Genomic DNA, 25,827 nt, shown 5'->3' with positions numbered 1-25,827 from the left:
GTTGTTTTAAGACAGACTTGAAAAATTGTGAACCCGTCCTTTAAAGTCTAACTGGAATTGCATGTTTATGTTTTGCAACAGCATGCAGATCTGCTCTGTGAATACTGTACATTAATACCCTAAAGTGAGAAATGTATACTATATTTTTTGGTTCTTTTTTTGATTTGTCTGTCTACATATCAGATTTTTTGCAAATAGCCAATCAAATCAATGCATTTGCATTTGTATTAAACCTATAATTATTTATTTTTTGGTCACATGGGCAGCACAACAGACTATAATCACACTTTATAAATGTAATATTATTGACATAATGTATTTGCAACCGATTTTCATTTCCAGCAGACAGACCTACGTTAGGGTTAATTTAAGGACATGTTACTTGCCACAAATATTCTCCACTGAGCGCTGTGTTGGTCGCCACCAGCTCCCGAGGGAAATCTCTGGCTCTTTAGCTGCTAAATGCTTCACTGTGTTCACCAGCTAGTCTCTGACTATGTCAGTCAGATGTTTGGTGCTGGGCAGGTAGTGTACAGTGTGTTTATTAAAGCTGTCTGCCATGAGATGATGAGAGCCATGGAGCGAACAAAAACAGTAAAAATGCAGGTATAAGAAAATCCAGACCAATAAGCTGAAAGACACTAAAATGTTCAGTAGAGCTGAGGACAGCTGCAGAGTCTGGTGATCATTCTCTTCGGGGTTTGTCACTACAAGTAACACCTTTCACATTACACATAGTCATCTGAACCATGGCTAAAAGAAAAATACTGATGGGTGCAGCTTTAAGTCCAACTGAAATTAAATTAAAGCAAACATCTTCTGCTCCTTAAATCACGTCCTGTGCTCTCTTTTGAGAGAGAAATCAGTATCAACAAGGGAGACACTGGAGTTGAATTTTTTGGTTTCATAACTGCACACCCTTGTCTGTAGATTGACAAGGGAGAACTTCTTTGCATATACATGTATCACTTTGTATTCATCACCCTTTTTTCCAAATCAACATACAGAAAAGACATACAGACATATGGTCAATCAAATCATTCCAATCAGGAGAGACTAACTGAAAGAGAGACTTAAAGAGTTATTAAATGAGCTTATCTCACATTGTGTGCACAGCATGGAAAAATTGCAGGGATATGTGAGGAGTCCTTGGCGATTAGACCCAACTGTGATGTCATCATATTTGGGGGGTAATCACTCCATGAGCCGCAGAGGAATATCCCCCCCAGTGGAGTCTAGACACTGGTGACAGTGAAGGAGGGAAAAACAGACTTGTTGGCACTTCTGATGAGCTCAGTGGAAGAACCCATGGACAGCTGGTTCTGAATAACCTGGAGGTGGATGAGGAGGAGGGTCACATCAATCTCACACTGAAATGACAGCTGACAGCAGCAGAGAAAAGTAGAGTTTTAAAGTTTGACAGCAACAAGATGATTGGCTCACAGAGGTCGTGGCAAAATTTGATTGGTTGAATTGAGTCAGTTCTAGTCATCTGGTAAAAGGAAAATAGAGACAAAGAGAGAAAAAATCTAAATAAATAGTGAAAGTTCATTAAGGCTTTGTGCTGACTGCTCATGCTTACTCTAAGTTTAATTTGATTTGAACTTGATTTTCATAAAACATGAATTGTTACCATTCTGTGACTGACTGACAATGACAAGCCAGACAGCAACCTGCTGAGCTACCAAACAAACAAAAAAAAGCACTAACACCAGTCAGCAGGCTTGATAATTAGTTAATATTTATTAAACACTGAATAGTTTTAAAACCTTCTTGCAATGTCGGCCAGTTTGGATGCTAAATGTTGTGGTCCATTGTCTTCAAAGCCACTGCTAACAAAAAGCTGTCTGTCCTTGGCTTGTAAGCTATACTTACCAGCAAGTTAGTTTACATCAGCTGTCAATCAAACACCTGTACTGGACCACCCACTCAGAGGCTAAGAGGCTTGTAGTATGAAACATTTCCTTTTTTCAATAACAAAAAATTAGAAAAATGCTGAAAGGATTCCTATAAACAAACACTGATGACTTTTGTGGTTTCTATTGGATTAATTAGGAAGACCGCTCAGACAAATGCTGCAATGTCCAGAGTCTCTGTAATATTTTCCTCTCTGTTCACACTTTTTCTCAATAAGGTCAGCTAATTATGTGGTAGATGACCTCAGAAATGTGTTGTGATCATATTGCCAGAGGAAACACAGGTACCCGGTGGGATAAACTAACGCTTTTTCACTTTGACAGTTTAAAATTTGCTATTTTTCTCCAGGTGACTTTTTTTTTGTTTTTTCTGAGTTGGGGCCTTGGTGGTAGGTAGCCAACTGTGGCTCAGCACCAGGCTTTAGGTTTTATTGCAGTGTTCAGCCTCACTTGTTCCCACTTTGCAGTCTAATAAATGCTGCCACAGACTGGTTATTTTCTCTTCTAATGTGTCTCTGTGGCAGAGTCCAGGAGCTGACTGTGTAATGAGCTGTCCACTGTCTTGTGCTAAATGTGCTAAAGTTTGTGAATATGCCGTACAGTATAAACTACAGTCTAGGTTTGTGCCAAATGGTGATCAGATCAACTATCGACAACTGATCAGATCATCGACAACTGAATCGGCGATTATTAGGGTAACTAGAATGTTCTAATAAAAAATAAAAAATAAAATCTACTCCCTACTGTGCATTTACAGGACATGTTTCTGGTGGAGTGGCATGTCTGTGCACTGTCAATCAGCACAAGCAACCCATTTGTGATCCCTTTTCCATCTGCCAATCCTGACAAGTGCGCTGTTGCAGTCTGACAAAACCCAGCATCTCCATTCTCCATATGCCTGCTCAGTGCTCAACAAAGCTTTGCTCTTTTCCCTGCTCCACTATCTTTACATGCTGGGTCTATTATTGCTGAAGCGGCTCATGTCTCTGAAACATGCAATAGTGAATGTATATAAATGCCTGTATTTATTGACAGATGACTTAAAATGGATTTCAAGTATGCATTTCATTTGCTACTGACTTTGTCTTCACACAATTTACAGCAAACCTAGTTTTTTATGTTTGTAATTAGAGACAATGAGACCAAGAGAAGAAGAGAGGGACCTCTGTTCAGTCTCCTGCTCTCTGTGATCACGTACACTGCAGCCGAATGCACCATATAGTTCTCATTTACACATTTTTCTGTGTCTGTTATCAGACATCTGAAGTAGTGTGAAATCTGATCAGCTCATAAACGGTTCATACAGTAAATACAAGCTCTCGGGCTGCAGATAACATCATTATTTTATGAGCACTACATCATCTGACAAAATGAACAAAAATGCAGATTAACGAGAGATCGGCTATACTGATATTTAAAATGAGTGATCACAGAGAAAGACCTCCCCATCCACCATTCATTGGTGATCTCTGGTGATGACAATAGGACGATATTAAAGTACGGACACCCTGCTACAGACAATATAACAGTTATAATACAGTTGCATCTTGGATTCATTATAATCATGATTAAGATGAATGAAAATATTTTTAATTTTCTGTGAATTGTAACTTGTATTTTATTTAACACATAAATCATAATACAGTTCAACATTAGTGTCATGGATGTCAGTACCAATCTGACCACAGCCATGTCCCAGAATGCCACAGGACACTTTTACTTGCAAGGGACACTGATAATGATTTTATTTTCCTGTGTTGTCCTCTGGTCATGGCACTAACAAGCTCAACCCATCTATCTTTCTTGCTTTAAAGATCCTTAACCAGTCCCATCTATTCTCCCCCCAAAGTCATCTGTCTCCATGCACCTGGACCTAAAGCCGAGTAAATCAGGCGTACCTCATATTGGAAGGTGATGCCGTCATTTAAAGTGTACAGTGAGCTGTAAGGGAGCGACAATCCAGCTGTTAGTATCTGGATTGGCACTGTAGGAGGAGGGACACTGTGGATGGTGAGTGTCCCATTTCCACAGCTGATCTCACCAACACCTTCATCCATCACTCAGACAGCTTTAGCGGCTCGTTAGTGGCTTCATGTGGTCCCTGGGGAACCAGCTAAGGAGCCTTTGGCTAACTTTGTCACTGGATTTTTGGAGTGCACTCACTTCCTTACAAGGTCGCTGCTGCTTGAGGTCTAGGACATCAGGACTGGAGATGTTCTTAAAGAACTTTTCAATCTGCTCTTGTTGATGCATAAGTTTAAGGATAAGTAGCAAAGTAAACATTTGTGATCAAATAATTCCGGCTTTTCTACTTTCTGTTATTGACTGATGCAGCACAATTATGGTTCAACATGTGTCCGGTAAATAAAAGGTTCTGCATTTGCTTCTCTAAATCCTAGTATTTAGTAGTTTTTTACAATGCAACATACTGTGGCACACAGGAAAATGAAATGTTTTGTTTGGAAGACAATAACTGGTTAAAAGATAGGTTCACATTTTATTTCAAGTCTGTCTTAAAAGAGAAGTCAGGTGCCTGTATGTACATTGAAACAATTTTCATTCATATTGTGCTTCCAATAAAAATGATTGGTGGACAAAATCCACAATCCTTGTTAGTGAAAAAATAAATTCAAAGTTTATCTGAAGTTAGTATGTAGTTTCAGCAATCTGAGTTCATCAAATCCAGAGTATCTTCCAAGGTTATAATCTTTTATGCCCTTTGTGTTACTATCCCTTCATCACAGCTCAGCATGGAAACACTGCCTGTGGAAACAGAGAGGGAATTTTATACTAAAAAACAGTAACTGTGGAAGGTCCACCCTTGATTTCATTACCTTAGGCTGGAATGGATTTTTGCACACAACAGGGGCTGTGGATTTTGTCCTCCATCACATGCATTGGAAGCACATTAGGAAGGAATCTCATAAAGACCAGCATGGACAGGAGGAATAGAGCACCTGACTGTTCTTTTATGACAGACTTGGAAAAAATGTGAACCTATTCTTTTGGTCTCAACCACTTTTAGACACAGTCCTGACTCAGGCTGAACTCCCATTTGGACTTCCTGACTAAATCTTCAAACTGTTCGGATTCAAACTCGACAGGAACAGACTAGACTTAAGCAGTTTCAACTACAGCTGTAGCAAAAAGTGACCTCTGTGACTGGCAGTGCCAAAACAACTCAACAACAATTCTAAAGATGGAGACAAAAGACAAAAGAAAAGTGAGAAAAGTGCTGATTTGCACCTTTAATTATTAATTAATTGAAATTAATTTAAAACATTTCCAAGTAAGAAAAATGACTTGTGTCTTTTGGCAGACAAAAGAAAACATCCCAGAGAGCCATTAAAAAATAACAAATGGAGTTCTGTTAACTGAGGTACATGTGACCATCACAATGTTAATGCATTCCAGCTCGTAAGCCTGAATGTAGACGGTTATGCGTCTTTCAATGCTATAAATCTATTTAAATTCTTCTACTTCTAATTCTTCCACAATTTTGAGTCTTACTTTACTGTTTATGGGGATTTTTTTTTTTTACAACCACCATAAAATGTGTCTTTACACATTTTAGTGATTTATTTTTTCAGTCCTTATTTTTTTTAAATGAAGAAATGCATTTATTGTTTTCATTTTATTATTGATTTTTCAAATGTATCCTTGAAGCAGAGCAGGCTCTGAGCCAGCACAGCACGCTAAATGTGAGCTTTCACCAGCCAACCCAGGTTACACTTAAGACCCCACTCCCCTCCGCTCCTCCCCACTCCTCCCTCAGTCTCCTCACGCGTGGGACGATGATGTGCTTTCTCCAGCTCCCCCTTTTTCCCAATGTATTTATTTACCCACTTATACAGGGAATAAATCAAGGTCAGCACACAGTGCCGCACACGGCTATTAAGATTCATTGTAATGCAAATTCTCCTGTAGCGAGTGCACTACATTGACAGGTACTGACACGCAAGGCAACACACAAACAAACACACAGTAACACACACACACACACACACGTACAGACACTTTTACCAACACACACATTCCGTTAACACTTTACCTAACGCAGTGCGACCAAACAGAGATGCATGTGCCTTTTCACACCACATCCCTTTCCTTTCTATTTCCACAACTTTTTCTGTTCATAGGCCATGTTTCTATTCTATTATATCCATCACTTTGTCTGAGAGATAATTGATTATATGTTCTTATTATGATCAATACACAGTAGAATTAAATGTCTGTAAACATAACAAAACAAATAATGTTCTGAAATTCTTTTCATGGAAAAAAAATAGTTTTGACTACAGTCGGTCATAACAGTGTTTAAACTGTTACCGTTTGTTGTGTTATCCTGTTGGATGCTGTCAAAGAAAATGTAATATTTTTGGAACCTGGATCATATTTGTAAAGTTTTGGCTATAATTCATAAGAACTTCCCAACTTTACTATCTTCATTTCAGAGACATAGGTCTGCAGTGACACAGCCTAGACACAACAAAAAAGCAAACTTTCAAAAAGGTTTATTTCATAATACAACAGTACCCAAGTGCAGAGAACACACCGCACACATCATTTCAGACTTTATGTAGATCACTGCCGCATGAAACAAGAACTGCCGCAATGGAGAGAGAAAACTGAGTAAACTGGCCACAGACATGATGCAAATGAATGAAATAACTCTTAAACTGACTTGACCGAAGGTAGCTTAGTGCCTTCCAGACACCAACACACCCAAGACTGATCCAGAATCAGCACCCTGGACAGCAGTCGTGACTCTCCCAAAATGAACATCTCTCATTAATTCTGTTTCAAAGACTTTGTGAACGTTTGTTTAATTTAACATGCTGCAAGCTGTGTTTCTGTCAGACTATCTTTTCACGTTCTTGTTACAAGGGAGTGAACTGTAAAGGTCTCAAAAATGTTGGGCCCCTGTTTGTTCCTTCATTATATGCCTAAAACACTGAAATCAACTAGTACTCCTACACTGGGACCATACCTCGCTTCAGGTTGTCTGTGTTTCAATTAGTTTTGGACAATTTGAATAAAAAACAACTGATAGTTCATATTGTGCTCATGGTGCATATCCCTAACCTTCAGTCTTAAAACTCATTTTTGACAGAGGCCTCTACAAGACAGGGCTGCAAGATACTGTAAGCTTATGATGCAAGACCCACATGATACAATGTAGTGCTTGTGGTGCAAATTCCTAATCAAATTTGCCATTAATCAAATTACTTACAACTGAAAACACACAGTAAACTTTGGGGATCTGAGGCCACTGGTTGCATACTTTGTGTTTTTCGTAATCTAGTGTTTTCCAATCAAGTATTCTTACTATCAGTCCCAATCCAAGTACGTTAGAGTATTTTCCAATACAAAGTTCCACAGTCTCAAATGTTTATTTTGATAATTTGGTTATAGTTCTTCTTTTAAATTTCTTTTTTTTTTAATTCATCATTCTGCATTAAGAAAATATAACATACATCACAGTTTTTCTTGTAAAATATCACTGAAATAGCATCACTCACTCAAACTCGCTGTCAGTGTGGAAACATAAATGAAACTACCGGTTGCCATTGACTTGCACATGTGATTCATAGTTTACTCTCTCACAACACAGTGCGTTCAGAAGAGGTTTCCTCATCGAGTAAATAAAAGGATTGTGACATCCCAGGCTGTAACCAGAAACTTTCAAAGCCCTGGCTCAGTTTGTGCTGGAAGAACAGCACTCACATCCTGTTTGTGCTGTAAAGATTGTGCTGGGAGATTCCAGACAAATCTGACTTGGTGGCACACAAAGTAAAACACAAAACATAGAGTAGATGGTATGAAGCACATTGGAGATGTTGTTATTCTAAGGCATTTTCAATGGATTTTTCCCAATATCATTTCATTAGCCAGGCATTAGTTGTCATTCTACATTGACCACATTGGTCTTGGAGCTGTTGGTCTCTTTATTTGTCTTCTGATTATGATATTATTATTATTATTATTATTATTCCTATATATATATTTTCATCCTTTCCTTCATCCAGAGCACCAAATGAGCAGCATATCAGAAGTGAAGTGAAAGGTTATCACAGCTGGTCTTGACATGGGCCGCCTTCGCTCTCCCTTTGCATATTTACCTGTGTGCTGATAAATTCATTTTGCGTATGCTTACTGTGGCTGCATCAAACACCTCATGTGTATGTTTGTGTGTGTTCTGCATTATCATAACCTTTGCATGTGTGTGTATATGTGTGAGTGTGTGTAGAACTCCTGGTGAATCTGTCAGAGACTTCAAAGCGCACGCCGCCTCTCTCCTTGATGAACGAGCTGTTCCGATGTTTATCGTGACCTGCTTTTCAACTCAGGGGCTTCACAAAAAACATCAAGGGATGGAGGGATTAACGGGATAAAAAGGAGGAAGAGAAAACAGTCTGGGATAAATATTGCAAATAGAAATAGTTTCTGGTTCCTGTGGGGCGACAGTGAAAGAGAAGATCACTATCGCCCCCAGTCTGTTTATCTATAGTGATACAAATATTGTGTGCGTGTGTGTGTGTGTGTGTGGTGATGGTGTCTGTGCACATATCTGAGCATCTGCTCTGTGTTTTACATTATCAGCACTTGTGCAGGTGTGTGTGTGTGTGGGTGTGTATGTAGTGTGTTGCACATTTTTAGAGGTAAAGTTCATTCTCAGTTACAGTTGTCATAGTTTCATCCTACAGTTTCGACCTCTTATTGCAAAGTAGTTAAAGGCTCAATTTCCTCATATTACATTTACACTCATTTTACATCAAGTTAGTAATGGCAGATACTTAAGCATTAGCATATGGCACTATAGCCAGATGAAATACTCAATAGAGTCTAGCACTATAAAAAAATCAATTTTAAGATGCCCTCCAGACATATTTCAAGACATTTTTCTACTTTTTACTTAGATAAAAATTATTCAGCTAACTACTGGAAAGGTTAACTCCTTCTCCAGGTCTGAAATATATGGATCTGCAAATATGAAGACAGTACGTCAGGCTTTGCATCTACCACTTGGTTCATTTACATTCAATTCAGAACATGATAATCACTAAACACAGCCAAACAAATTACATATAAATTACTTATAAAAGTATGTGTGTTTCATGTTTGTATGCTCAGAAATTACACTCATATAAAGCTGGATAATGGCTGGATTTTGATTGCTAGCTAAAAGTTAACTAACAGACTATGCAATAATCAGATAGATGGAACTAAAATGGGGTTCAAAGGATTAATACAGCTTTTTGTCGGTCTGATAATGTTGTCTTATATTGCAACAATTTCAATAGCTAGCTACCCAAAGGCTGCCATTAGCAATGAGCCCTAATGCTAATGCTAATTCCTGGTCACATTCATATTCATATTGAGAAGACTACACTTATGAGCAGCTGAGTGGATAAAACCATCATCAGCCCACTAGTTGTAATTCCAAGTTGGAGATATTCAGAACTGATTGGCTGAGATATCTCCCTCTTGACGAAAAGAACTACAGAAGCAAAATGGCTGTGAAGCCCCGTCGCTGGCAGTTACATCTAAATAAAATCAAACATCAACACAAATACAGTCAATTCAGCTAATTATAAAAGAGTTACATGTTTGTTTGAACTTGGTTTCACTTCTTAACAAACATATATGTCTTTAATAGCTAATTTAGCATGTTTCTCTGGTGAGAGGGCTAGTTATGGGGCTAACCATCTTAGAGTAATGGATGAAATCAACAGGAGGTTCTTCTCATACTGTAGACATTGTGTGATTGGATCATGACACTAGTGCTAACTTCATCCACTGTCAATTAGCAAATGTGTTGCAAGGAGGAAGCTTTTTTAAAGATACTGGTTAATTATATATACTGACTCCTGCTGACATCCCAGGATACATCGCTGGACGGTGTCAGGCTTCAGAATCAACGTTTTGGCAGGACTCATGGACTTCTGTGTGAAACTGCAGGTCCCTCTTGGTTTGTTGGCATGTCAACCTAATGTCTGTAAATAAAATCCAGACATTTCTGTCTCAGCACAGGATTCTTTGGTAAATAGTGGAAGGAAGCTGAGCTGGTAAATCCTTTTCTGCAAAATACAAGCTGCTCTCAGCTCCACCACACCTTACATTACAGTACTGGCTCACTCAGCTCCAGCTTAGAGCTCCCAGCTCTGCTTTGCATCCTAAAATGTAGACCTCATTATGTTTAGATTGTTTCAAGTTTGACTACAAGCCACTGCCTGTCACTCCAATGTCACAGAAAAGTCTGTATGACAGACACACACACACTGAGAACAAAGTGTCATGCTCTCCCTCTTTGTCCACATTAGCATGTTTCTCTGTGACTTTTCATGAAAGCAGGTCTTCTCAGCAGAGAGGACAGGAAGAAAGACGCTGACATTTTCAGCAGTGGCATTGACAGCTAAGAAGTCATGGCACATCCTATGGTGAATCATAAATGATGGGAATTCAATTATGAAATCCAGCCATATAGAGGAAGCCCTGCTGTGAAAGCACCATTCTGTAAATGTCTTATGTACCACCCTAAATTAATTAAAAATGACTAACCCAAATGTCAAGCACAAAGGAATCTTCCCCTTTCTGTGGAGGAAAGTAAAACCAGCCCTCCAACTAATTTTGCACACATCAGTCTGTACAATAAGTGTAATATTCAGTGGGAGTTACCGTAAGAAAAACACATCTGAGTGGATGAGCTAAAATAATTATAAATGAAGCTGAGTGACAGTGTGAATTGTGCTGAAACAATTATGTGATTGTGTAAATATATACTGATATTGTTACAATGTATTTGAGCTGCAACAATTAGTCAATTAATTGATTAGTTGATGATTGAAAATTCATCTGCAAATATTTTGATAATCAATTAATTGTTTGAGTTTTTTTTGCAAGCAAGAATGCAAAAAATCATTGGTTCCTCAAATGTGAGGATTTGCTGCTTGTCTTTGGCCTGTATGACATATCTGGACTATTGGTTAGACAAAACAATACATTTACAAATTATAATGGGCATATGTCACTATTTTCTGACATTTACAGTTAATCAAATATGTTTGAAAATTTCATTCCAGATATACTTTCATCTTTCTTTGAACTCATGTGAACTCACATCTTTTTATGTTCACTGTATTATCAGAGCAAGAAAAGCTGGCTTGTATCTATGATGAGGAACTCACCCCTCTGGCAGTGGTAGGCAAATAGCAGCAAAAATATGTGGCCCTATAAAAAAACATGAAGTTTCCCATTTTATAGATTACAGCAAATCTTATACATGACTCCTCATAAATCTACAGTAAATAACAATGTAAACACAAGGCTCATATAAATCCCAATAGATTAGACCTGCAAACATCTTATGAATTTACTTAGATGAATAACAAAGGTACGTAACATAATTTGGCTGATCTGAGCAGAACAGATTTATGTCAATTTTGCTTCAGCGATAAATGAAGCAGGCCACTGTTTACTGTGTGTGGATAAGTTATCAATCACATTTTTAGTCTTGTACTGTAACACAGAGGTTATGTTCATGTTTATGAGTCCATTTTTTGCAAAAATGAGTATTAACATAAGCTGCTGTAACTCTATGAGCTGTTGCTTACTGATGGGAATTATGAAATCTGCCTTCAGACACAACCCTAAAATTGCTATATAAATCAATTTATTCTCGCATGAATTAAAAGAAATAAACAGAACATATTAAAAATATATAAGGCTTTGTTTTTAGGTGAATGTTTTTAGGTTATGGTGAGTGGAGTGCTCACTCAAAAAGACAAAAAGTATCAAAGTCACATGACCTTTGTGTTTTGTAAGTAAAAGTACTTAAAACTTAAACTCATTTTATAATGCTCATTTTTCCATATTCAATATTTTCCAATATGAATATGAATAGTTTTCTGTTTTACTACATAATATTTTCTATTTTAATTTTGGTTTGTTTTTGTTTGTACAGAAGACCAGATGATACTATTTTGACTATTTACCCCACTGCATCTAATAAGAGCAAGAACACTGAAAACCTGGAAAGAAATCTATGTTTGTTTTATTTATTTTAACTTTGAAGGCAAAGATTACAATTTTTTCTCACCATATTGTTTTAGTTTCCTCTCCATTTTCATTTCTATTTCAATTTTACATGTCTGTCAAAACTTACTCATGCATAATGTGGGTGTGCGAGTAGAAGAGAGTGAAAACACTCCAGGCCTAAGCCACAGACACCAGGGTAGGATTCCTGGCAGCTGCACCTTTGACTGGACACTTCAAATAAAACACCATGCAAAGCTGCAGGTAGGAAGCCAATTAGGGATCATGTCCTGGTGGTTAAAGAAGCATCATTCAAATGGTTTAATTTTTCAAAAGAAATAGCTGTTTCACCATTGCATTAACTACGGTTCCACTGAACATTTAGCTGAAAATAAAAAGGCTGCAAAAAATTCTAATTCTGCCTATCAAATTGAACGCCATCATGCAGGACATCATAAAATCTAACCAAATGGTTAAGTTGCACATCAATTGTATGTGTTTGTCTATGTGTTTCTATGCAGCCATGGGGGACATTTGCATGTGTACTTTTCAGGTAAAAGCATTCAAATGCATCTAAAAATGTCTCAGCCAGTAATCCACAATACATTTTAACTGTTCACTTTGTTATAATTTCACTCATGTTGGTTATCCAATTTCATGCTTCTTTCAGCACCTTTGAAGTCTAAGCACCTAAAATGGTCTTCTATAAACATAACACTAAAAAGGTTAGGAAAACACTGCATCTGTAAACTAACCAACAGCATTCTGGGAAACATAAATTACCCTGTGAGGGAGAGCAAACACGAGCATGCCGGTGTCTACTGCTAAAGCTGCTGCTTTCTGAGTGTATGCAAGGTTTACCCCTGCCCCATTTACCATAGCAGAAGCCTATTAAATGCCTGGAAAAAGAGTATATTTATCAGAGCCCCCTCCATTATTAATCAGTGCAGAGTTAAAAATGAATATGTATCAGAGGAGCTGAATAAGGTTGAAACACGGTCTGGATTCTGATGGTCTCACTGGGAGTATCAACAGTGCAAAGCCTTTTCAGCCCAAATCTGAGCAGAAAGAAGTATGACTTTCATCTCCCCTGCTCTGCGGTCTCTACGGTTACAAGGCCTGTAATTATACATAGATTTGGAGAAGGGGGGGGTTGGGTTATGTCCTAAAATGAATGCTTTGGAGGAGATGACATAGTTCTGAAAAAGTTGAAGCGGCGTTGATATGCACAGCTTGCTATAGGAGTGTGATTCATGCCTTTCTGGCTGCGCTCTCTCAATTTTATCATGGTCTGAGTGATTATGAGAGTGCAGAGCCCTTCCCTGCAAGCTCTCTATTTACTCTATTTATTCTCTCTCTCTCTCTCTCTCTCTGCAGCCTGTGAGGTGGGTTTCTATAAGCCAGTGGCGGGCGATGGCCTGTGTGGTAAATGTCCTCAACACAGCCACTCAGAGACCAGAGCCGCCCTCGCCTGCCCCTGTGACTCCAACTACTATCGAGCGGCAGATGACCCACCAGCAGCTCCATGCTCCCGTAAGCACAAACACACGGTACACAAGATTATCTAATCCCACAGGCAAAACCATATCCAAGACATGTGCACACAAACACTTGCACACATCCGCAATGTACAGCAACTATGGAATGATGTGCCGGACTTATCTATGCCTCAAAAATCCAATTTCCTACAGCGATCAAACCTGTGAATGAACTTGAACACTGTCTTTCTTTTCTCCAGGCCCTCCATCTGCTCCAGTAAACGTCATCTCCTCGGTCAACGGGACGTCTGTGAATTTAGAGTGGGATCGCCCTCTGGACACCGGAGGTCGCAGCGACCTACAGTATAACGTGTTGTGTCAGAAGTGCTCAGGAGAAGGAGGGCCCTGCGAGGACTGTGCATCCTCCCCAGGAGGCACTGGTGGAGGGAAGGCAGTCGGAGGGGCGAGTTTTGGGGCCGTGGGAGGAGGGATGGTGGAGCGTTCGGGCACAGCCGCAGTTCGATTCGTCCCACGCCAGACCGGGTTGACGGAGCCCTGGGTGACGGTGCTCAACCTGGTGGCCCACACCAACTACTCCTTCCGCATCCTGGCCAAGAATGCGGTGACGCACCTGAGCAACGAGCCATCACTCTACGCCTTGGTCAACATTACAACGAACCAGGCAGGTAGGGTTCGAAACAATGACATACAGTATCACATCATCAAGGCACATAGATGTTAGGAGGCAGGACAATGGTTGTATGTGAAAGAATTTGTGATGGCTCAAGCTCAGACCATAGAACTACGATGTCTCATGTTAAAATCCAACCTTGAATAACTTGTTGTAAATTATCCAGAGAAAGAGAAATAAAAGATAAACTTAGCCCATGGGGCATGTTGGCAGCTCACTTGCAGTTGCATCATTTTGAGTTTAAATCCAGCCTTGGCCCTTCATCAAAAGTCTTTCTCTTCTCTCCTTGCTGTCTCTCTCCACTGTCAAATTTAGCAAAAGTGCCAAAATAACAATCTTTGAAAGAAATGTGCTGTCTCAACGACATTTTGTGCTGATAATGAAAAACAGGTTGTGCCACCCACACTTTGTTTCCATAAGGACTGGTTGGAATAGCTGCCACCGTCAGCAAACAGTGCTCATGTCCAACTCTGACACTTCTATACTCCATACTGAGTCTATAAACGGCCAGCTTTATCTTCATCTTGATTGACTTTTCAGTAATCACTACCAATAACCCTGTCATTGATTGACGGCCACTTAAGTATTGAGTAGGTAACTTTCCAACTTTACATAGATGGAAAAAAATTTTTTTTAGAATAGCTTATATCTGTCCCTTCTGTAGCCACTGAAACCCTATAATAGTGTGAACGCAGCCAATGAATCAAAGGACTTATTTTAGTTCAGGTAGGATCAGGGGTTTTGGTTTTAATAGAGCAAAGCTTTGTTAATTTTTGGTCATGGTCTCCAAGTGTGGCCCACCATCAGTAGATGACCACCCACAGTGACTGACAAGTTGTGAGTTAATAGGAAATATAGGAAGAAAGGAGAGATGTCAAATGACATACAACATGGGTAGCCAGCTGAAATCTAACAAGGGATGTTGTGAACATAGTAGGTGTCTTAACCACTAAGCCACAAGGATGCCTCACAAAAATCCCTTTAATGTTCAAACTAGAGTTCACCATGGTCTGCATGGAACAGGACTGAAAAGACTGTCATCACGAGAAAAATGACAGCGTACGCATATATTTGAAATTACCTCTTGTGGCTCATCAAATTATGACTTGTGTGTCTCAAAAGTAAAAGGTGGAGATAGTGTAATGTTGTTGTAGTGCTGCAAAATGTCATAAGAAGGAGTTCAGGATGGGTCAACAAAGACTGCTACTTGTATTATGTGTCCTGGCCAGTGTCAGTTTCTGTTAACCCAATCTTTCCCTAACATTAAAGTTGTACTTGACATATCAATATTTTCATGTTACTAATGGATGGAATGACATTGTGTAATGGGAAAGTGGTCCTTCACACCGACAAACCCACAGAGAATTATTAATGGCTTTGCAGTCCCCTCAGCTCTACATACTATTTTAGCATCTTTCAGCACATTGTTTTATGTTCCTAAGTGTGGTGGTTTTAGTTTTCACCACTTCCATTGACCTCATTTCCAGCAGTAGCAAGAGCTTTGTTTTAAACAAAAATTTCTGATAAACCAAGACTAAACAGCAGACAGATGAAGTTAGCAACTAGCTGGTAAACATAGTAGTTTAGCTGTTAAAGAGCCAGATATTTTTCTCAAAAAAAAAGAAAGAAAAGAAAAAAAGTTAAAAATAGAATGAATACTTGGCTTAAATACAGTACATCAAGAGGCCAGAAAGGTGACTCCAAATGAATGCTGTTTCTAAATGTCTGCTGGATGTGTAAACAGGCAATAATGTTTGCTAACTCATTCTGTTTTCAGCTTGTTTTGCTGCCCCCAAGTGGCTAAAAAAGTACTGCTGCTGCTTTAACTGTGTAGTTTTTGTCCTTAAGGGGCTGGTATTGTGGAAAACAAGAAAAATGAGCTTCTGGGATGGATTAGGGTGATGGTGGGGGCCCTCCTGTGCTGTAAAATTACTCATTTCTATCTCCTCTTTCTTTTTAAGTAATTTGAATTTTTGAAATTCGCAGCTCAAGCGCTACCCTGATAGTGTGCGTAACTTCTGTTGTCAGAGTTTGCATTTCAGCCAGATGACGAGCAAAGCAAGACACTGGAAGTGTGATAAATCTAAGCTAGCAACCTCCTACCTAGACATGATTTTAACCATTCTGAAACATTTGAAATCTCAGCTGTGCAACAGCTGATTCTTAACCTTCATTATAATATTATTATATATTCATATATTATATTGTCTTATGTCTCCAACAGCAGTCATTACTACAGGTAAAGATGTGGCATAAGGGAATTTGTATTATTCATTAGGTCATATTCCAATTGGCTGGGGGTGAAGGTGGGGGCCACCCCCCAGCCAATCGGAGTAGGTACTCAATAATAATGCTGATTTTATGTAAATAGCTTCCGAATCAGCCTGCTGGAAGACAGAGGGGAATCTGGGCTCTAAGAAAAGATGGATTTAGAGAAATCTAAACAACTTTTGGTGAATAAAATGTCATCTATATGTTTAAAATAGAGACTCAGAGTTGACAAAAATGAGTCAAAAGAAGGCCATAATATCGGATCTTTAAACCAAGCCCACATCTCAACTATAGGGATGGCAGATCAGAAAACACATACATAAAATGTAATCATATACAGTTTGAAGGACACTCACAAAACCATGATGTCCTGCAGATACGGGTGTCAGATCAGAAAAAGAACTGTTTTGGCAGGCAGTGACAAAAGTGCTGTGTTGTTTAGTTTCGAGTTTTGAAACCACATGGTAGTCACATTTGTCAGAATAATTTGAATTTAGCAGAATGCTTCAATTCAACACCAATTGATGTAGCTGTGAAAGCTGTGCAAGTTTAAGAATCTTCAAAAGTCCATCATCATTTCATCATCCTGTCTGAATGTGTTTCATAAAATTCAGCACTTCCTGTGTAAACAGAACTTTACTCCAGTGTATTCTCATCACCTTGCTGTTTGTGATTGTCTTTGAGGAACCACATCTTGAACTGACAAAGCAGTAATTTCTCCTGTTTCTTGTTCAGCCCCCTCTGAAGTGTTAGCCATCCGCCAGGAGAACACCAGTCAGAACAGTGTGACTCTGCTGTGGCATGAACCCGACCAGCCCAACGGTGTTATTTTGGAGTATGACATCAAATACTATGAGAAGGTACTTACTGTTGCATCACCACCACTCAAGAACTGCACTGAAACAAATACTGTTTGTGTCTACACATGGGGTTGTGTCTACATATTTTGTATATTTTCCAAAATGGCAAACACAAAACTATCCTAGCAGCTTATGAGGGGGGAAAAAGTGACACAGCTCATTGTCTTCAAAGGGCTGCGACTAAGCTGAGCCAAGATATTGTGAATGCAGAGAAGTGGCGGTTGGATAGACTCTGGATAACTTAATCCAAGAAAAAGATCCTGCTGGCAGCTTGGCTAATTGAAAGGAAATGGGGGTCGAGAAAAGGAGAGCAAGGAGGAGGATGAGATGGTGTAGATTCCAACTTAGTGCAAGTGACGGTGACAGCAAGCGGCTGGCGGGCGCATAAGCCTCACGACAAGCTAATTGCTGAAAGTGTGTGAATGTGTGCATGCACGTGTGTTTGGGTGAGAAGATCTGTGTGTGTGTGTATGTGTGTGTATGTGTGTGTTGATAGAAATCAGCTAATTGCGGAGGGAGCGGCCTTGGGGCGTGCAGTCTCATAGCCAAACAACAGGATGGTGTGGAGAGCGCTGAAGGATTAGCTCGTCTCTTGCACTGGTGTCTTAATCTGGCCTTGCTCAGGGGGCAAGACGCCTGTGGGGGATTTTCAAGTGGACAAGTCAGCAATGTGCTTTCTTAAGGTTTCTATACGACTGTACTAAACAACAATGAGTCACAGCAGGGTGGAGGCTGCAGCAGCATACCAGCTGAGGATAATAATGAAGACAAAAAAAAGGCTCTTATTTCTGCACCAAGCACTTCTTCATAATTAGGCTCTTATCCTTTCTAAGGACACATGCATGGTTTACTTTTTTCCTCTGTTTGGATGCACCTTGCACCTCTTATTATTTTTATATTTATTCTACCTCCACACTTATGAATTATCTCTGAATTAAGTTTCAAAAGATGCTGCAGTAAGCAGATGAAAACAAGGTGAGGATAGCAAAGAAGATGATTATGATAATGATCAACTTTATTGTTAATCAAGACTTCAAAAAAAAACAAAAACAAGCTTCCTTCAAAACAATAAATGCATCCCCCTTTTTTAATGAATATGTACATAAAAAACTAAACTTAACATGGCAAGTAAGTGTAATAAGATTGACAATTTACATTTGAACAAATGGTGCATCATAAAAGAAGCTATCATCTGAAGGGAAAATGAAAATAAGACAAAGACTCCTCAGAGTACCTGTCATTTTTCCTGACTGATAGAACCTGATCAAAAGATGTTTTAGGTAATTACCTGCCAGTTACATCAGACTGGCAGATAAGGCTGTATTCATGTATGATAACAGGATAAAGGATAAGAAATCTAACACATATGATTTAAGAAAAGACTGTAAAAAGTGGGGGGTAAAGCTTTTCATAAATGGCAGATCTAATGTGATCTGCTCATTTTTATCTTGTTTCAAGATAGTGACCTACTTTCAAAAAACTACAACAAATGGCCCTGCATTCTTAAAAAAAAGGTTTACAAAATGATCTTAATACTGTAAGCATTTTGACTGATAGCATTAGTGGTGTTTAATTCAGACATATAACACATAAAGATGACAAGCATACTCAGAATACGAAAGACAATTCTGTCTGTGGCTGTTGGAACATACAACGATTTTTTTTTGTCATTAATTTTTATTGCAACACCAGCAAATAACAGACAGTACCACAGGTTGCTGAATACATTTTTATTATTTATCCCACCTACTACTAAATCTTGCGGTTTATTTCCACCAATTTTCCACATCAAAGTTCATTTCCAGATGTTGGGGAGTAATACTGCATATGTGAAAAAAGTTATATAAAACCTTTTGTGTCCCCAGAGAAAGTTGTGTAAAATCTGATAGATTTCCTCAAGTGATGTTACTCGAGTCAGTGTCTGCTGGGGCTGAAGACTACAAGTTTGAAAATGAAACAAATCATTGTGAAGTTAGAGAGAAGTAAAGTTCCCAGACCTCTGTAGTTCCTCATCTCTGCTGAGGGCTAGCAGCTCCAGGCTACATTAGCCTCTACTAGCATAAAACACCTGAATCTCCTATTGTGCTGTCAGCAAGAAACAAGAAAGAGTAATGCATGGAAGAAAAGAGACAGTATCTCTGGCTCTGCTGCACTGATGTTGAGCCTTTTTTTAGAAACTGTCCATTGTGAAGCCAACAATGTTATTGGAGTGTAGTGCTAAATCAGTTGAGTACTCTTTTGAACCAAAAAACTGATACAATACCGTTTTGAAGACACACTTCATGTTCTTTTTAATTGAGCTAATTGACCATAGGAGATGAGAATGATGAGACAAGAAACTGTGGTGAAAAATTGTTTCTGAATGAAATAACTAGATGGGAATGTCTGATTTTGGATAATCCTGAAAAACAAACACCTGACGAATCAAGCTACTTTATCCCACTGATGCAAAAATCACAAAAATATAAAATATAAAGCTGCCCTGCTCATTAATGTACCCACAATGGATTGATACGACCAGAGATAGCCTATTAAAGGGGTAGCTTAGTATAAATGGCAAAATCTCTGACAGTTGACAAATTTGACAGTTGACAAAACTACACATTACTGTGCAGTGCATACTTGCATTCTCACCTTAAGTGTCACCGACAATAAACTGGCCACATCTGGTGTTGTGTTCATGTTTGGAGTTGTGAAATGCATGCATCTACAGTATTACATGCTATATATCGTAAACCACTTCCTGTAAAGAGTTAATAAGGAGCAGCAAAGCTTTCATGGGGATACACAGTGAGCTCATAAGCTGACCAGCATGTCAATTTCCCAAAACCTAATCTTTAAATGTGTTCGTTTCTCTCACAGGATAATGAAGAGCACAGTTATTCCACTCTGAAGTCAAGAAATACCAGTGCCCGAGTTTCGGGACTGAAGCCGGGCACCAAGTACATCTTCCAAGTCCGAGCCAGAACGTCAGCAGGTTGCGGACGCTTTAGCCAGAATGTGGAGATTCAGACTGGGAAAGCAGGTGTGTGTGTGTATTGTATGATGTTCTATAAGAAACAGAGAAATAGAGAGGGTGTACTGTATCACTGAATTGTTGCTTAAAACCATCTGCCTGCCCTCAGCCAGAGGAACCCTTCAGCAGTTGTATGCTGTTTAATGCAGTGGAAAAAGTCCAGTAAGACAGTTTGTTCTGTTAAAAGACTTGGCACAGAAAGCTTCTCAAAGCCAGGCCAGACTGCACAGCATGGTCTGGGGCTCAAGAGGCTTGGGTGTCAGTAAGGCCGATAACCGCCTCAGTCCATCCCTCTGTTCCATTGATCTGCGCTTTGTTAGAGGGTCACCCCTGTCAGCAAAACTGCAGCCTATCCTAGCTTTAAACTGCTGTACACAGTCCCGGGGTAGGGTAGGAGCCTTCATGACTTTGTCCACCTGAGGCAAGTACAACACGGAAAGTTAGGTGATACTAAAGACCCCTTTTATTGGAATATTTTTCTTTCCTAATAGGGGATTTGGCAGAAAACGTGCAGAGCTGACTCTAGGTCTGCAAAGCTCAACCTCCTGCTTGGTTGGAGTCCCAGTGCTGTTTCATTGACTAATAGTCTCCCTTCATTCTGCTGTTCACTGGACCCCAACGTTCCTCCACTTGATACTGATTCATTTTCAGTCTCTGGAAAACAAGAGAACTGCACACATCCCACTAGCCTACATGCTGAGTAATCAATAAGTCCTAAAATTTATGAGACTGAGTAGCCTTTTTCCAGCACAATCGTATCCATCCTTCTGCAAACAGCTCTGTAGTTTCTCAGTGTTGAGTTGTATCCAAGCTTGTGTGACATTGAACAGTAAGCTGCCTCAAGGTGTAACCTGGTAATCAGACTGAATTTTTTTTTTGCTGTGCTAGCTGCTCTATGGATGGAAATGTTGTTCTGCCTGTTCACCATTCTGACTGAAATATCTTAACATTGATTGCAATGAAATTTGTTACACACAGTCATGTTCTCCACAGAATTAACTGTAATAACTTTAGTTATCCCCTGATCTTTCATCTAGCACTATCATCAGGTCAAAATGTTAATATGTGTTATAAGTTTCTGCAAAACTAAACATGTACTTAATGTTTTGTGCTAAATCGTAAATGTTAGCATGCTAACACAATAAACTAATATGGTGAACATGGAAAACTAAAGCTAAATATCAGCATGTTAGCACAGTCATTATAAATGAGAATGTTAGCATGCTGACGTTAGCATTTAGCTCAAAGCACTGCTGTGCTTAGGTACAACTCCACAGAGCTGTTAGTGTGGTTGAAGACTCTTACTTCATTAAAAATGTTATAACCTTCCCATTTTCTGGGAAGGTTATTTTGCCTTAACCAGTCAGTAGTGACTGGTGTATCCTTCTCAACATTTTCAGCTAACACAAGTTGTGGTAGTTGCTCAGTTGATTCTTCAACCAGAAGAACAACCATCAGTGAGCACAACACCAGACCTATATAGATCGCTGAAAATAAATCTGAGATGTGGGCAGTTCAGAGGTCTGGACTCAGGCTACTTTACATGATTTAAAGTAATACATTTAGTGTGAATTTACAAAGTTCACTTGCATGCAGTGTCTGCAATTTACAAAAGTTAGTTTAAAGCTGCTTTACATTTTCATGCAGCACCAGCCAAAGACCAACATTGTCATAATTTGATTAAAATGTACATAGTGTAACAACTTTTCATGTGTAATGTAATTACAGGTAAGTATGTACATCCTCACTGAAACCTTTTTTGCATCACTGTGCCAACTCATCTAGACCCCTTCCCCCAACTAGTTAGAGTTTCATCCCTAACTGGCCTCCCACCTACCAACAATTGCTATTAGTGTTGCTTACGATACCTGACCAAGATGGACGCCTTGCTTCAGGAAGTGAAACTCGGTCTCTGTTTTAGGTGTACGAACTCATGTTGTTATTCCATAAATCACTTAATGCATCATCATTTTATCTATTACATTTGAATTTTATTTTACATGAAAAAATGCCACCACAATCATGATATAATTACATAATATGGGAAAAGCATTTTTATTACATTATAGGAAGGTTACCATACATCAGTTTATATAACATTTTATATAACATTACATTATCCGTAGTCACTACTATGTGCACTTAATGTATCAATTTTGACAGGTATAAGACAAATGATGACAAAGCATTAAAATGTTTTTTTGACAGACAGTACATCTTGCATTTCCATGTCGGTATTTATAAAAGTGTGCTCAAAGGTAAAAGCTTAATCACATATACATCTGGGACAGCAAACAATCTTTTATAGGAATATTTCCTGCCCATAATGCGACGGACAAACTTTCAAAATGCAAACAGGTGGTAATTAGAAAATGCCAATCTCTTTAATGAAGCTTCCAATTCTTGTTTATCTTGTTTAACCAAGAACACTCTCCCTGCCACCTGTGTTTGCCAGTGTGTGTCAGCGCGTGTGTAAATGGAAACTGCAAACACCTTTTCTTCAGCTGATGTAATGTGTTTGTGTGTCTCTGCAGCTCCCCTGCGCTACAACACCATGACCATCATCTGGATCTGCATGGCCCTGGTGTCCACACTGGTCACCTTTCTGGCCATCATCATCTGCAGGAAACGGCAAGGCTACACTTTACCACACTACCCATCGCTGCTGTGTGTGGAACACTTTCTTACACTACTCTACCTTGCCTCTCTTTGTGTGATGTTGCTTGTGATCAAAATCCCATGTGCATTGTATTTCTCCCTGCTTTTGCCACGTGTAGTATTGGCTTCAACTAAAATGAAAGTAAAATTGTAATCTGAGTGAAGCTGTCTTAGAATAGTCTTAAAATGTAGTCCTGAAGTGGGGAAGGATCTCATTTAAGCCTTTATTTGAGAAGCTAAAATACCTTTGTTCCCTTTTGTCAAATTGATGTGTGCATAATACAGGGTTGCACAAATAATCTGCATGCTTTTCTACCAGAAGTAAGGCTGATGAGTAGAGAGGAGTTTTGAAAGCTAATGCCTCAGCTTCTCACATCTCCTCAACTCTCCCTGTCTTCTCACTGTCTTATTTAGTTAATTTGCTAACTTATGATTTCCACCTCATAGTGGATTTAATTATGATGATTCATGTCCAGTAGCTTGCAAGCCAAATGTTCCCACTTATCCCATCAGCCCCTCCTCCCCCTTTTGATGTCTTCAACTTACATCTCTGTAGTACTGCAACGAATAATTAATTTCACTGTACTTAATTAACTCATACTTCAATGCATATTAAATGTTTCCTTTCCATTCTGTTTGAGGAAAAAAAAATAAGTTGGAGGATTTATAGTTGTTATCTAGTTGAAATCATGTTGTCCTTACAAGTCCAGTATATGAAATGCTAATAAGATGGAAGATGAAAAGAGAAAGTCTTTATCCTGCTAGAGGTTTCTCTCTTTAAGGAAAAAGTTGAAATTGGCTGTAGGCCAAATTAATATCTAATTGATGAGAAAATACCTTAAATTCCATATGACTGAACGGGCCTGGGACAGTTTCAGTACTTACACAAGAAATAAACCTGAATGATAATGAAAAATACCTCAAGCCACCGCAGCTGAATTAATAGTTGATCACCTGATATTTTTAATTACATCTTAATATATATGAATATACATGTCAGATAATAAAATATACACCTCATTTGGCTAATGCTAGTGCCCCGCTGTTATTCAAGCTAAATCATGCTAGTGTCCTAACATGGAGACATATAGATGGTTTTTATGTCTTCATCTCATCACTTAATGGAACAATTTGTCACAACAACTGGTGTATTTGATTTAAGCAGACCCTTTTTCTTTTCCTCTATTAGTAGCATGTGCTTCCGTCTCATAGCTTGGACAAGTGAATGATTTGCGTAGAAGGGACAGAGTTCCTGTCAGCAACACAACAGCCATGCCAGGTTTTCAAAGTAACCAAATTGAAAGAAATAATAATTATGCCTTTAAGACTCAAATTAGTATCTATTATTAATATCTCAATTGCTCAAATATTAGTAGAGAGGTAGAAGTCATTTGTAAAATATAGTTTTAGCTTAAAAGTAGTACAGAATGAAATCCAAACAATCTAAAGCAGCCTTACCTTCTGATCACACTGTTTATAGTCATTCTGACTTGAACTCAACATACACGCTTGCAATGATGGCTGAGACTCAAAGAATGAGAAGGAACCCCACAGCGTGATGTAGAAACATTCAAATTTGTGAGGATGTCCTCTGATGCACTGTACCGGCCGGCGTACAACAGTGCTATTTTTGATTCCTACAGGAAACTCGGGAAGCACAAAGCTGATTTCTTCTCCGCCTCACGTCTATTTAAAGAGCACTGTGTTTCAGCTTGGACACGTCCCCTTGAACAAATTCAAAACGTGTTTCCAAACCCAGATTCCCCCACCCCCTGCTAACTAACTCTCACATCGGCCAGTAACAGCTTGTGTTTTACTTCACTCGTGCGACCCAAAGTGCCTTTTTTTTTATACTAGTTGATATGGAAAACAGTGACAGTAGTCCAGTCTCCCCTGAGTCTCCACATTCACTGACTGCCAAAACAATGGTTCAGATCTGGACTTGTGGCTGTACGCATAATTTACCTACTCAAAAAAGTGGATTTAATGTTAACATAAACACAGAAATAGGATGCAACCACACCAGACAATGGCAGGACCAGATGTGTCTCTTGCACATACAGAATGGCAATGCCAATCAATCTTTACAACTTGCACATCATACTTATATTATACATTTTCAACATACTACAGAGCCAGGACCTACAGTATTCTGTGCACAAGCTAGAACAGCAGCAGATGAACTAGTTTGTCATGTGTCAGTGCAGGGGCAACATTAGAAAATAACTACACAAACTGTGCTGAGTATATAAACTGAGTGCTTTATGCTAAATAAAGCTTCACTCATAAAGTGCAAAAGACAGCCTGCTACTTTTGAATCTGCATATGTGAAGAAGGATTTAAATCCCTTTGCCTTTTCTCTCCTAAACACCCTCCAGAGATGTGTTAATGCCTTCTTTATATGAGGACTGATGTCAGTCAACGTTACTAGCAAAACATGGAAGCATACTAATAGAAACATATGTGTATTACTTTATCTATTTAAATTATTAGCAAACCTCATAACTTAACCAAAGTAAAAAGGGTCTGTTCATCCAAATTACAATATATATTTATATAATACATGTTTTTCATTTCCTTCTAGTGATATAAAAATCCCATTCCACAAACTAATTTCCATTCACCTCCATTGCATTGGGGTGGCAGCAGAAATCTCAGAATGATACTGCGTCTAAAAACCTGTACGAATAAATATTATACAGTATATATTATATTTTTTGTAATTTGGCTGTACTGACACTTAATGTTCATTTGCGATGACTGACCTCTTTCATCTTCCACCTTGTTGGTACTGGGAAACCTGAATAACAAGAGGAACAGGTTGACATGTTATTCCCCATCACTGGTGGCCTTAACTATGTTTCACCCGTTTCAATTGAAACAAGCCCCGCCCTCCCAAAGG

At 38.9% G+C, this 25,827-nt stretch overlaps 1 protein-coding gene across 4 annotated transcripts in view; it reads left to right on the top strand.

The window, feature by feature from the left end:
• Positions 1 to 25,827, top strand: part of epha8 (eph receptor A8) — a 117,836-nt gene that overhangs the window by 76,893 nt on the left and 15,116 nt on the right. For all 4 annotated transcript variants that reach the window (XM_042403951.1, XM_042403941.1, XM_042403964.1 and 1 more), the window contains 5 exons: positions 13,329 to 13,484; positions 13,690 to 14,115; positions 17,127 to 17,251; positions 20,114 to 20,276; positions 22,802 to 22,934. In XM_042403951.1, the coding sequence (XP_042259885.1) occupies positions 13,329 to 13,484; positions 13,690 to 14,115; positions 17,127 to 17,251; positions 20,114 to 20,276; positions 22,802 to 22,934 (1,003 nt within the window). The remainder of the gene's footprint in view (positions 1 to 13,328; positions 13,485 to 13,689; positions 14,116 to 17,126; positions 17,252 to 20,113; positions 20,277 to 22,801; positions 22,935 to 25,827) is intronic.

The sequence above is a fragment of the Thunnus maccoyii genome, chromosome 3 (assembly GCF_910596095.1).
Source record: "Thunnus maccoyii chromosome 3, fThuMac1.1, whole genome shotgun sequence".
Taxonomy (NCBI): Eukaryota; Metazoa; Chordata; class Actinopteri; order Scombriformes; family Scombridae; genus Thunnus; species Thunnus maccoyii.
The sequence above is the reverse complement of the archived record's forward strand: the minus strand, read 5'-3'. Positions and strand labels throughout refer to the sequence as shown.